Here is a 14,191-nt window from a genome sequence, read left to right on the forward strand (position 1 = left end):
ATTTTGCTGTTTGTAAAGTTAAATTTTGGTTGAGATGGGTGTTTTTCAAAGTTGGGAATACTTCATTGCTATCTAAAAATTCTGTATTGATAATTGTGTTTTATCATTTGTTTATAGCATCTAATGTAAAGTGCTGATTCTGCGGGTTTTCCTTTAATTCTGTTCCTCTGTGTTCAGGTATCGTGGTGTTTTGGTGATTCCCACTGTATACCGTGTACATATCTTGGGTTTCCCACAGGCATGTCAAGCTCAATGTGCTCTCGGTGAACTTCTCTTTATCCCCCACTCCTCTGTGCATCCTGGTCTTCTGAATGTACAGTGAGAAACCAGGGTATGCTTTAGTCCCCTCACTAGATTATGTTAGTCCTCCTTTTCAAATCGTCTCTCTCTTCCCTCCATCCACATTCACTGTGTTAGGTCCTGCTTTGATCATTCATTAGTATTACAGCTGGTCTCCTTTCTCTTACTGCTTTTTTTTTCTTTGTATCTGTTAGCTGCTGTACCCAGGCTTCTCATTTTCTGTACGAAATGTGCTTCTGATAAAAACAGGCTTAACTTAAAGTTGTTTATTCTGAGTGCCATTCAGGATGTTACAATTCAACACCACACAAAGCGTAGGAGCAGGCTGCTCCTGGAGCCTGGCACCCTGTAGGGAGGGGTGCAGGGAGGCACACAGACCTGTGGTGACTGTCCCTCAGGGAAGCTGCGACTGGCATCTTTGTCTTCTCCTAGCTGCATCTTTGTTGTCTGTATTTGTCCTGAGCATCATCGTTGGAATGGGTAGACTCTTTCGTTTATCTTGACCATTTGGAAAGCACATAGAATAGTGTGATTGTTACACCACGCTGATCATCTTTACGGTCAGGCCTTCCTACCTCTGCCTTTGTAGGGATAGCATTGTCAGCCTTGCTTCCCCTCAGAGTCATGCTGCTAGAGGTCCTAAATAAATGTCAGAAAGGATTTGAAGTTCCCAGTTGTGTAAATCTTGCATCAGAATGAGATGTAGGAAGACAGAAAATAGTACTGGAAAGACAAAGGAAACAAACTGGCCATTGTGAGGCAGTGAGGGGGATCATTGCAGATGCCTGAAAAAGCAGGCTGGAAAATGTGCTGATGTTAAGAACCCTTACATTCAACCCTTACATTCACAATCTTCTTTGGTCTTTATTTACAATAACCCTTGAATGGAGTAGAGATTATTACCTTTCGGTTTTATAGATGAAGGAAACGGAGCCTTTGAAATTCCTTAGGGTCCAACATCACATAGTATTCAAGAGTCAAGGCTTGAACTTAGATTTATGATTGCTGATTTTACACTCTTCCTGTTACCTTTCTCAAAACAGAAGAGCGGGTAACAGTGGTATCCTGTATCATCGGATAATGGTATCCATGTCATCAAATAAATGACATAGGGATACCATGAAGAAAAACAGTTTTATCTATCTTTTAAAAAAATTTCAATTAATAAACATATAATATATTATTAGTTTCAGGGGTAGAGGTCCACTGATCATCTAACCATTCATCAGTCTTATATAAATACCCAGTGCTCATTACCACACCAGTTATCCCATACCCCCAACCCTCTCCCCTCCAGCAACCCTCAGTTTGTTTCCTATGATGTATCTTACGGTTCTCTGATTTCGTCTTATTTTATTTTTTTTCTCTTCCTATTTTTTTCTCTTCCCCTATGATCCTCTGTCTTGTTTCTCAAATTCCTCATATCAGTGAGATCATATGATAATTGTCTTTCTCTGATAGACTTATTTTCCTTAGCATGATAGCTTCTAGTTCCATTCACATCATCGCAAATGACAAGATTTCAGTTTTTGATGGCTGCATAATATTCCATTGTATATATGTACCACATCTTCTTTATCCACTCATCTGTTGTGAATATCTAGGCTGTTTCCATAGTTTGGCTATTGTGGACATTGCTGCTATAAACGTTCGGGTGCACGTGCCCCTTCGGATTATTGCGTTTGTGTCTTTATAGTAAATACCCAGTAGTGCCATTGCTGGGTCGTAGGGTAGTTCTATTTTCAACTTTTGGAGGAAACTCCATACTGTTTTTCAGAGTGGCCGCACCAGCTTGCATTCCCACCAACAGTGTCGGAGGGTTCCCCTTTCTCTGCTTCCTTGCCAACATATGTCGTTTCCTGACTTGTTAAATTCAGACTGGTGTGAGGTGGTATCTCACTTTGGTTTTGATTTGTATTTCCCTGATGCCAAGTGATGTTGAGCACTTTTTCATGTGTCTGTTGGCCATTTGGATGTCTTCTTTGGAGAATGTCTGTTCATGTCTTCTGCCCATGTCTTGATTGGATTATTTGTTCTTTGGGTGTTGAGTTTGATAAGTTCTTTAGATTTTGGATACTAGCCCTTTATCTGATAATATCATTTGAAAATATCTTCTCCCATTCTGTTGGTCATCTTTTGGTTTTATTGACTGTTTCCTTTGCAGAAGGCTTTTATCTTGACCAAGTACCAGTAGTTCATTTTTGCCTTGTTTCTTGTCTTTAGAGACTTATCTTGCAAGAAGTTGCCTTTAGAGACTTATCTAGCAAGAAGTTGCTGTGGCCAAGGTCACAGAGGTTGCTGCCTGTCTTCTCCTCTAGGATTTTGATGGATTCCCATCTCACATTTAGATCTTTCATCAACTTTGAGTCTATTTTTGTGTGTGGTATAAAGAAATGGTCCAGTTTCATTCTTCTGCATGTGGCTGTCCAGTTTTCCCACCACTATTTGTTGAAGAGACTGTCTTTTTTCCATTGGGAAAAACTCACATTGCTTTGTCAAAGATTAGTTGACCATGCAGTTGAGGGTCAGTTTATCTATCTTAATTCATAGTAATTACTTATATATTCTTTTTAAAAGCAACTTTATTGAGATATAATTCACATTTGTTACAATCCACCCATTTAAATTCTATAATTCTATGGCTTTTAGGTATCTTAAAAAATTATGCAACATGACCATAATAAATTTTAGAACATATTTATTACTCTAAAAAGAAACCCTTTTAGCCATCAGCCCCCATTCCTGAGTCCTCCCCTAGTCCTTGGCAATCAGTAATGTACTTTCTGTTTCTATGATTTGCCTACTCTGGACATTTCATACAAATGTAATCATAAAATATTTTATTCTTTCACTTTGTATAATGCTTTCAAGTTTCATCCATGTTGTAGCATGTATTCATATATCATTCCTTTTTATTGCTAAATAGTATTCCAATATATAGATAACATGTTTTATTTACCCATTTATTAATTTATGGACATTTGGGTTATTTCCACATTTTAAGGAAGATCCAAACTGTTTTCCAAAGCAGCTGCATATAGTTCCACCGGCACTGTATGAGGACCTCAGTTTCTCCACATCCTTGCCAACACTTATCTGTTTTTAAATAGAGTCATAATTGAAGTATATCTCATGGTTTTGATTTGCATTTTCCTATTGGCTAATGATGTTAAACGACCCATTTTTGCTTTTTAAAAGTTTTTATTTTAATTTTAGTTGGTTAACAGTGTTATCTTAGTTTCAATTATATAATACAGTAATTCAGCACTTCCATGCATCACCCTGTGCTCATCTCCACAAGTGCACTCCTTAATCCCTCTCACCTATTTGACTCATCCTCCCCCCTCCCTCTCCTCTAGTAATCTGTATAATTTAGAGGTTCTTGAACAACGCATTTTTCATTGGGTTATTTGTCTATTTATTGTTGAGTTGTGACAGCCCTTTTCATATATTCAACACACAAGACCCTTATTGTATGTTTTGCAAAATGATTTTTTGTGTTCTATGGTTGTCTTTTCACTTTCTTGATGGTATCTGTTGAAGCACAAACGTTTTTATTTTGGCGATATTTAGTTTTTTTTTATTTGTGTGAGATAGGAATCTAAATTCATTCTTTTGCATATGGAACAGACTGTTCTTTCCCCCATTGAATAATCTTGGAACCCTCGTTGAAAAACCAATTGACCATAGATATAGATACATGGGCTTATTTTTTGACTCTAAGTTCTGTTCTGTTAATCTATATATCTACCCATATTCTGATTTGATGCTGTCTTGGTTACTATTCCTTTGTAGTAAGTTTTGAAACTGGGAAGTGTGAATTATCCAACTTTGTTCTTCAAGATTGTTTGAATATCCTGGGTTCCTCTACTTTCTATGCGAATTCTAGGATCAGCTTGTCTAATTTCTGCCTAGAAGTCTGCTGGATTTTTGATAAGGGTTGCTTTATGTGTATAATATCAGTTTTGGGAGAATTGCCACCTTCACAATAGTAAGTCTTCTGGTCTAGTGACATGGAATATCCATTTCTTTCCATATAACCCCCTGCCCCATTTTTTAAGATGTTTTTAAACTAATCTCTACATGCAACGTGGGGCTCAAACTCATGGTCATGAGTTTGATTAAGTTTGATCAAGAGTTGCATACTCCACCAACTGAGCCAGCCAGGCCCACGTTTCCATATTCTTTTTTTTTTTTTTAAAGATTTTATTTATTTATTTGACAGAGAGAGATCACAAGTAGACAGAGAGGCAGGCAGAGAGAGAGGAAGGGAAGCAGGCTCCCTGCTGAGCAGAGAGCCCGATGCGGGACTCGATCCCAGGACCCTGAGATCATGACCTGAGCCGAAGGCAGCGACTTAACCCACTGAGCCACCCAGGTGCCCCGTTTCCATATTCTTAAACACCCAGTTTGTCCATTTCTTCTAGATGCGGATGTTCGTATCAGTTGTGCTATATTTTTAGCAGTAGAAATTGAAGTCCTCATGCCTGGATTGTCAGGCATAGTGCAGAGGGTTAATTATTGCTTAATAATTAAGCAATTAATTATTGTTCTTCATTATAGATGAATCGATATAAAATGGGTATTTGGTAATCATGCAAAGAAAATAGTACAAGTAATACCTGCTTTATGCTTTTCACATGAGCCTTCACACAGAAAGTGGCATGGTCTGTTTTGCATTTTGGTTTTTAACATTATCATTTTTAAAATAAAGATTTATTTATTTATTTATTTGACAGTGAGAGAGATCACAAGTAGGCAGAGAGGCAGGCGGGGGGCGGGGGTGGGTGGGTTGGGGAAGCAGGCTCCCTGCTGAGCAGAGATCCCGATGCAGGACCGGATCTCAGGACTCTGGGATTATGACCTGAACTGAAGGCAGAGTCTTAACCCACTGAGCCACCCAGGCGCCCCTTAACATTATCATTTTTGTCCTAAATATGGCATAGGAGAGGAATTGCTTCAGGCAGACTTTTAGGACTGTTACTTGGAGATAGGGGTTCGTATCAGAAGAGTAGCTTAAATGACTGTAAGGAGGGGAGGACCTTCAAAATTCTACAAAATATTTAAAACCTATTCTCACATTTGTGTCTCTCTGGCATAAATAGTCCTCTTCAGGCTTGTCATGGTCATGTACGATGATGTAATAATGATTATTATACTAGAAGCACCAAAGACAGCTATTGATATGATATGTAGTAGGGGCTGTGGACATGGTTATTTTGAGTAAGTATTCCAAGAGGCCACATGGAGTTTGCCATCTGTGACAGAGAACTCTGATGCATGAATGATGAAAAAACTGCTCTCCAGTGACTGTTGTGACCACCCAGACAGTATAAGACAACTCAGCAGTAAGTGCCTCTTACTTTCTGTGATGCGAACATAAATATCCAGGCCATTTGCTGGGTACAGTGTTCCATCTTGTGTTCGCCTCATCAAAGGCTTAAGATAGAGTAGGTAATGTATAGTATGTGGACACTAACATTTTATTAATTATTGATTGTAATATGTAGACATTAATATCACCTGTATTTCCCTGTTTTATTGATTATCAGTGATCACCCAGCTATTATAACACTAGACTTTTAAAGTGGTTTTTTTTTTTTTTAAAGATTTTATTTATTTATTTGACAGAGATTACAAGTAGACAGAGAGGCAGGCAGAGAGAGAGAGGGAAGCAGGCTCCCTGCTGAGCAGAGAGCCCGATGCGGGACTTGATCCCAGGATCCTGAGATCATGACCTGAGCCGAAGGCAGCGGCTTAACCCACTGAGCCACCCAGGCGCCCCAAAGTGGTTTTTTTTTTTTGAAGATTTTATTTATTGGACAGACAGAGATCACAAGTAGACAGAGAGGCAGGCAGAGAGAGAGGAGGAAGCAGGCTTCCCGCTAAGCAGAGAGCCCGATATGGGGCTGGATCTTCGGACCCTGGGATCATGACCCGAACCAAAGGCAGAGGCTTTAACCCACTGAGCCACTCAGGCACCCCAACACTGGACTTTTAAGAACAATATTCTTTTTATTCATTTTCTCATAGTGTTGATCCCTTCCAGTTTTTATTCCTTCTTGTTGCTTTTTGATCAGAGAATCTGGTGAAAGAAATTAATTCTGTGAGTTCTGTTGCTCATTGGTTTGGTTAGTAACACTGTCAGGGATGGGACCAGACACACAAACACAGAGCAGAGTTTGGGGAGAGGTGGAATAATTGGCTGCCCTTCAGATGTGACCTTAGGGTTGGGTAGAATAAATGGCTACTCATCAAATATGACCTCAGAGTTGTCAAGCCCTGTTGTTTACGCTCCCTGCCTGTTGTCCCACCCTCCAATGCATGGTTAGTTAAGTGAAAATCCCCAAATCAGAGATTCATTGTTTGGTTTAATGCTTCCATCCTTTGTTAAAATTCAAATAGCATGAAACATTACTACATTAAAGTTAATGGATAATTTGGATATATAATTGGTTTTATATACAGAGTTTGATAAATTTCAGTGGGGACAGTGTCGGGGGAATGGAAAACATACAATTCAGTTACCAGGTACTTTGGAGGAATGTAGAAGAGAACCAGAAAAAAGACAGGTGTGCCTGGAATCATTGGACTTAGAAACTATTATTTTACCTAAGGGAAGCCTTTTCAAGATCCCAGGAATATTCCTGATGACATTCTTCTTCCCTGGAAAATTCCTTAGAACAGGATTTAGCACTATAGGCTATGGGCCAAATCTAGTCTGCCATCTGTTTTGGTAAGTAAAGTTTTACTGGAACATAACCGTTCTCATTCATTTACACACTTACTGTGGCTGCTTTCATACTACAACAGCAGAACTGAGTAATTAAGAAAAAAATATATGGCCCACAATGCCTAAAGTATTTACTCTCTGGCCCTTTGTAGGAAAAGTTTGCCGACAACTGGTCTAGACAGTCTAGACTTTCAGAAGGTTAAGCAGAGATCATAGATCTTTTAAATTTATTCTAGAGTTTTTAACCTTTAATCCTACCATTATATGGATTCTAGGGCAGTGGTTTTAAGGAAAGATGACTACTTCAGTCAGAATGAATGCCTTTTCAAGAAAAAAAAATTGATTTCAGAAATATTCTTAAAATAAAGGATGACACTGCTGGTTAAAACCTAATGGACAATTAGAAACCTAATGGACAATGGAAAATTAATATCTCATTATACCTGTACCTGACCCACAGCCTCTTTCAGGTGTTTCCATCTTATTATATGAGAAAAATGTTAAAATTTCCCCCATAAAACGTTTATCTTCTGTTGTTTTTGGATACCGAGTATTTATGTCAGACATTGTAACTGATTCAAATATGAATGTAAAGAATAAATATAAAATGCTGGGGTGCCTGGGTGGCTCAGCGGGTTAAGCCTCTGCCTTTGGCTCAGGTCATGATCCCAGGGTCCTGGGATCGAGCCCCGCATCGGGCTCTCTGCTCAGCAGGGAACCTGCTTCCCTTCCTCTCTCTGCCTGCCTCTCTGCCTACTTGTGATCTGTCAAATAAATAAATAAATAAATCTTTAAAAAAAATGCTAATCTCACTGTTGGAAATTTGAAGTGTTTTAGCTCATTTATGTCTTGTATCCTCCCTCTCAGCTTGACGTCGATGGCCCAAAATGACTCTACCACTGGAGACTCTCTTCAGTAAAAAAGACAACCAGACAGGAGGCTGGGATGAGCATGCCACTGCATCAAATCTCTGCCATTCCAACCCAGGATGTCGCCTCTGCTAGAGTCTACAGAAGTAAGACCAAAGAAAAGGAGAGGGAAGAGCAGGTATTAGGAGAATGCTTTTTTAGTTTCATTATTTTTATTATGTGTGGTCTAGAATGATAAGCTCTGATGATCAAGGTTTTCTCCAGTAATATACTAAAATGCAAAAGGTGTAAATAGTTGGGCTCAGAAGTTTTCTCTGTAGGTTTCTAGGTTTCAGATTTTGGTATCGACGTATTCTGCTATGGTTATACACGACTTATTTATCTTCATTGCCTACAATGGTATGATTATTTCTGATAAATCTCTGAGAACAAGTTCTTTAATTCTCAGAACATGATGCAAAGGGTAAATTAATTTGAACCAAGATTTTATAAATACCTCGTATATACTAGTCCCTGTTTGCTGCAAGAGTATCATAGTTAACAGCACAGAGCCTGTCTCTGCCCTCATATGGCTCTTGATCTGGCCTGACAGTTAAAATGCATTAGAGTCTAAAAACAAGGTCAGTGATGAAGGAATGCAGGACCACCAAATTCCAGCCCAAGGGGTCAGGAATGGCTTCTTGGAGAAAATGACATTTACATAGAGAACCTGAAGGGTGACCTGGAGTTAGCTAAAGAAAGGTAGAGTATCCCAATTGGAAGACGTATCATATGCTGAAAGCTCAGAGGCTAAAGCAAGGTGGGTTTGGAGAGATTAAAATAGAATTACTGGAACATAAAGGGTAGTGGCAGGATGGGAGGTTGGAAGAGGAGTAAGGAATATATATTCCTTATAAGGAATTTGGGTTTTTCTTTGCAGAATGAATGATCAAATTTGTGTTCTTAAAACTCTTCACTCAGACTGGAGTTTAGAGAGGGAATTAATTGAGTGGTAGAGAGACTAGTTAGAGGATTATTTAATAGCCTACTTAGGCCAAGTTTGGCAAACTTTCTCTATAAAGAGGCCGATGGTAAATGTTTTAGACTTGGTGGGCCAGTCACATCTCCTTAATTCTGTCATTGTAGCATGAAAATAGCCAAAGATAATATATAAATGAGTGGTCATGACTGTGTGCCAATAAAACTTTACTTGCAAAAACAGGTGACAGGCCAGATGTGGCCTGTAGGCTGTAGTTTGCCAGTTCCTGGCCTAAGGAAAAGGTGATGGTGACTTTGTCTAGGGTAAGGTAGTGGGGATAGAGAGATACTTAGTTTATTCATCCACTGAGCTTGGTAATTGCATGTGGGGTGAGATAGGGAGTCATCCCTGATTCCTCCTACTTTCTCCTCGCCTTTACCATGTGCTGTGTAGACACATGCTCATTAGTCCTGATAGCCTTCCTATTTTGTAGTAAATCTTTGCTGAAGACTCTAAAGAATCCTTGTTAAGTCAAAAAGTAACGTCTTGTTTGAAGTTGAATCATTATAGTTGATGGGACACCATTCTTTGCCTTATTACATAAATAATGAAAAAAAAAAAAACCAACCCTGAATCTATCATATCATAGTTCTTGAAGTACGTGGACTATGGAAAATGAGAAGGTACCATATAACTTAAAAGAGTTCTCTATATTCTTAGTTTGTGTTTTCCTTTTTTCAGTTGTTTGTGTTGTCAGTCTGCACCCTTTCTATTTTGCTGAGCTCTTAGGAGTGTGGTCAGCGTTGATTGAAAGGCTGACCAGGGGTGGTGCTGGTGTAGATGGGTTTTGGATATTTCATTTTCAGTATTTCAGTTTTTCCTCGATTTGCTGGAGATGGGAGAAGGCCTGTTTTCCCATATTCTTTCAGTCTTCATTTAAGTGAATAGTCTTCATTTAAGATTCATTTAAATTAATGGTCTTTTCTTGTAACTCTTTAGTCCAAATGGATTTTTAAATACCACCACATGGAACATTTTTTAGTTCTAGAGTGCTTGCCTATACCAAATAGAGGTTGCTCGGTCCCTGTTCAGTGCAGTGTCAAATTTGGACACCAGATGGCAGGAATTTATATATATATTTATATATTATACTTGTTTGGAAAAAAGGAAGAAGTCCAACATTTTAGGCCAGGAAGGGAGATTCATTTGGATATAAAACCCTATTGCAGATTTGTTGTAGTGGATATTCAGTAAATACTTAGTGAATTGATCTATTGGATGGGGATTTTAAGGTTTAAATAAGTAGCACTAATGACTATGTTCATGGAGTTGGGATTTTAATCGGTATTGAGAAGAGGCACCATTCTGTGCCACTTTAGGGAATAGTTTGGACGCCTGATGGCATTGTGAGAGTTCTGGGAATCAGGGTGCCAAGGTGAGGCTGCAGGCAGTGGGGTTGCAGCCCAGACAGGAGCTTGAAGTTTTGGCAGCAGCTGGCACGTTGCTGAAAATGATTTTTGTGGGTGTCTAGGTTTTGCAGTGTGGTATCAGAATTGATTTGGAAGGCACATAAAAATGTCCATTGGAGTCAGTTTTCCTTTATCCAGTTTCCCTGGCCCAGTGAGTTCACAACAGAATTCTTTGGTATGATTTCTGATCCTCTGTGTTTGGAGAGGAGGGGAGGAGACACTCCTTCCTTCTTGCTCATTACCCACTGTTCTCAGAGCTGCAAAGGTTGAACTTAATCTCACAGTCTCTGGGATAACATGAGACAGTTCATTACATCAATAATAGTTTTATTCCTTCTGAATCTTGTAAGGAGGAGGGGCCTTGCAGTTTACCTGGAATCAAATAATATAACCCTTAATGTTGACAGTTTTACTTAGATTTATCAGGTACATGATTTTATAGCATCCATTGCATGAGCCCATTTCTATACAGTTCCAAAAAGAGTTAATGACTTACAGAGCAGTCAATACAGTTGATGAATGAATGAATGAATTTAGTTTTTTTTTTAAATTTTTTAAATTTATTTTCAGCGTAACAGTATTCATTGTTTTTGCACCACACCCAGTGCTCCATGCAATCCGTGCCCTCTCTAATACCCACCACCTGGTTCCCCCAACCTCCCACCCCCCGCCCCTTCAAACCCCTCAGATTGTTTTTCAGAGTCCATAGTCTCTCATTGTTCACCTCCCCTTCCAATTTCCTTCAACTTCCTTCTCCTCTCTAACTCCCCTTGTCCTCCATGCTATTTGTTATGCTCCACAAATAAGTGAAACCATATGATAATTGACTCTCTCTGCTTGACTTATTTCACTCAGCATAATCTCTTCCAGTCCCGCCCATGTTGCTACAAAAGTTGGGGATTCATCCTTTCTGATGGAGGCATAATACTCCATAGTGTATATGGACCACATCTTCCTTATCCATTCGTCCGTTGAAGGGCATCTTGGTTTTTTCCACAGTTTGGTGACCGTGGCCATTGCTGCTATAAACATTGGGGTACAGATGGCCCTTCTTTTCACTACATCTGTATCTTTGGGGTAAATACCCAGTAGTACAATTGCAGGGTTATAGGGAAGCTCTATTTTTAATTTCTTGAGGAATCTCCACACTGTTCTCCAAAGAGGCTGCACCAACTTGCATTCCCACCAACCGTGTAAGAGGGTTCCCCTTTCTCCACATCCTCTCCAACACATGTTGCTTCCTGTCTTGCTAATTTTGGCCATTCTAAGTGGTGTAAGGTGGTATCTCAATGTGGTTTTAATTTGAATCTCCCTGATGGCTAGTGATGATGAACATTTTTTCATGTGTCTGATAGCCATTTGTATGTCTTCATTGAATGAATTTAGTTTTAATGGTATGGGGACCGCTGGAATTAAGAGGAATGTTTTATAATAAAAAGATTTCTGCTACTCTTGCTTATGAACTGGGTAGATGCTTCTTGAGAATTTTTTTTTTCTTAGTGTTTTATAAGTATCGATCTGTCACCTTCCAGACTCTGGTTTGCATTTAGAAACCTGATATGGAGGTTATTTGCACTCCGTCTATAAGGAATATATTCTTCATAGTTTTTTGGGAGAATATTTTTTCTTATAGTTTAGATAGTTATTAATTTCTTATCAAAACTAAATCTGTCTTGTGGTTTGATAGGTCCTGTTACATTTTTTAAGATTTTTTTTGCTTTATTTCATTTTTAAACAGCCTTATTACATTATAATTGACTGCGTAACATATTTAAAATGTACAGTATCTTCTCAAGCAAGATTGTGAACATATCCATCACTTGCAAGTTTCCTCATGCCTCTACTCAAGCAGTCATTGATCTGCTTTCTTTCACTGTAGATTAGTTTGCATTTTCTAGGGTTTTATATGGATGGAGTTACATATTATGTACTTTTTAAAATTTAGTTTTTTTCAGAGATTCTTTTGAGATTCATCCAAGTTGTGTGTATCAATATTTATGTCCTTTTCTTACTTATTTACATTTTTAAAAATTAAATTTAATTAATATATAGTATATTATTAGTTTCAGAGGTAATTTAGTGATTCATCAGTTGCATGTAGCACCCATTACTCATTATATCAGGTGCTCTCCTTAATGCCCATCACCCAGTTACCACATCCCCTTACCCGCCTCCCCTCTAGCAACTTTCAGCTTCTTTCCTGTAGTTAAAGAATCTCTTATGGTTTGTCCTACTCTGTTTCCTGTTATTTTTCCTTCCCTTCCCCTATGTGTATCTGTTTTGTTTCTTAAATTCCACATTTGAGTGCAATCATATATTTGTCTTTCTCTGACTGACTTAATTTCACTTAGTATAATATCCTCTAGTTCCATCCATGTCATTGCAAATGGCAAGATTTCATTCTTTTTGATGGTTGCGTTATATTCATGTGTGTGTGTGTGTGTGTGTGTGTGTGTGTGTGTGTGTGTGTGTATACCAAGTTGTGTCCTTTTCTTGCTGAGTAGTATTCATTGTATGAATTTATCATAATTTGTTTATTCATTCTCCTGTTGATGGACATCTGGGTTATTTCCTATTTTGGGTTGTTATGATTAAGGCTACTCTTAACATTCATATAAGCCCTTGTATGGACATATATTTCCTTTCCCTTGGGTAAGCACCTAGTAGTAGAAACATATGGTAGATGTATGTTTAACTTTTTAAGGTACTGACAAACTCTTTTCCAAAGTGATTGTACCCTTTTACATTCCTGCCAGAAGGAGGGGAGTTCCAATTCTTTTACATCTCTGCCAATACTTGATATAGTCTGTCTTTTTTTTTTTTTTTAAGATTTTCTTTATTTATTTGACAGAGAGAGAGAGAGATCACAAGTAGGCAGAGAGGCAGGCAGAGAGAGAGAGGAAGAAGCAGGCTCCCCGCTGAGCAGAAAGCCCGATGTGGGGCTCGATCCCAGGACCCTGGGATCATGACCTGAGCCGAAGGCAGAGGCTTTAACCCACTGAGCCACCCAGGCGCCCCTAGTCTGTCTTTTTAATTTTAACATCTAATAGGTGTATACTGGCATCTCGTTGTGGTTTTAATTTGCATTTCCCTCATGACTAATGATGTGGAGCATCTTTTCATGCGCTTTTCATCCTTATGTCTTTTTTGTTGAAGAGCCTCTTTAAATCTTTTGTCCAAGTAAAAAATTGGTGGCCATTTTTCTTTTGTCTAATTTTGAGCATTCTGTATGTATTCTAGATATAAGTCCTTTATCAGATAAATGCTTTACAGATGTTTTCTCCCAGGCACTGGATTGTCTTTTAATGTTCTGTCAGTGTCTTTTGAAGAGTAAAGTTTGGTTTTAACTTTTTAAATTTTGGTGAAGTCAAATTTATCCTTTTTCCCTTGTATTTATTGTACTTTTGGTGTTCTATTAAGAAAGCTTTACTTGGGGCACCTGGGTGGCTCAGTGGATTAAGCCTCTGCCTTCGGCTCAGGTCATGGTCTCAGGGTTCTGGGATTGAGCCCTTCATCGGGCTCTCTGCTCAATGGGGAGCTTGCTTCCCCTCTCCCTCTCTGCCTGCATCTCTGCCTACTTGTGATCTCTCTCTCTCTCTCTGTCAAATAAAATCTGAAAATAAAAAAGAAAGCTTTACTTAACCCAAAGGTGCAAATAGTATCTTAGAATGCTTATAGTTTTGGTTTTACCCATATGTCTGGAATCTATTTTGAATTAATTTTTGTATATTAAATGGAGTGTATATCCAATATAGTTTTTTTGTATATATCCAGTTGCTCCAGTAACATTCTTTGAGTAGAATGGACTGTCTTTTCTCTATCACATTACCTTAATCAGTTTCCCAAATATGTATGTGCTTAT

The 14,191-nt window shown here is 38.6% G+C and overlaps 1 protein-coding gene across 2 annotated transcripts in view; it reads left to right on the forward strand.

The window, feature by feature from the left end:
• LOC111145281 (membrane associated ring-CH-type finger 8) overlaps window positions 1–14,191 on the forward strand; it is a 138,095-nt gene that overhangs the window by 53,043 nt on the left and 70,861 nt on the right. For both annotated transcript variants that reach the window (XM_022500112.1, XM_022500113.1), the window contains exon 2: window positions 7,901–8,080. In XM_022500112.1, coding sequence (XP_022355820.1) covers window positions 7,979–8,080 — 102 coding nt within the window. In that variant the 5' untranslated portion in view covers window positions 7,901–7,978. The remainder of the gene's footprint in view (window positions 1–7,900; window positions 8,081–14,191) is intronic.

This window comes from Enhydra lutris, unplaced genomic scaffold (assembly GCF_002288905.1).
Source record: "Enhydra lutris kenyoni isolate GAN:26980312 unplaced genomic scaffold, ASM228890v2 scaffoldscaffold12, whole genome shotgun sequence".
Classification (NCBI taxonomy): Eukaryota; Metazoa; Chordata; class Mammalia; order Carnivora; family Mustelidae; genus Enhydra; species Enhydra lutris.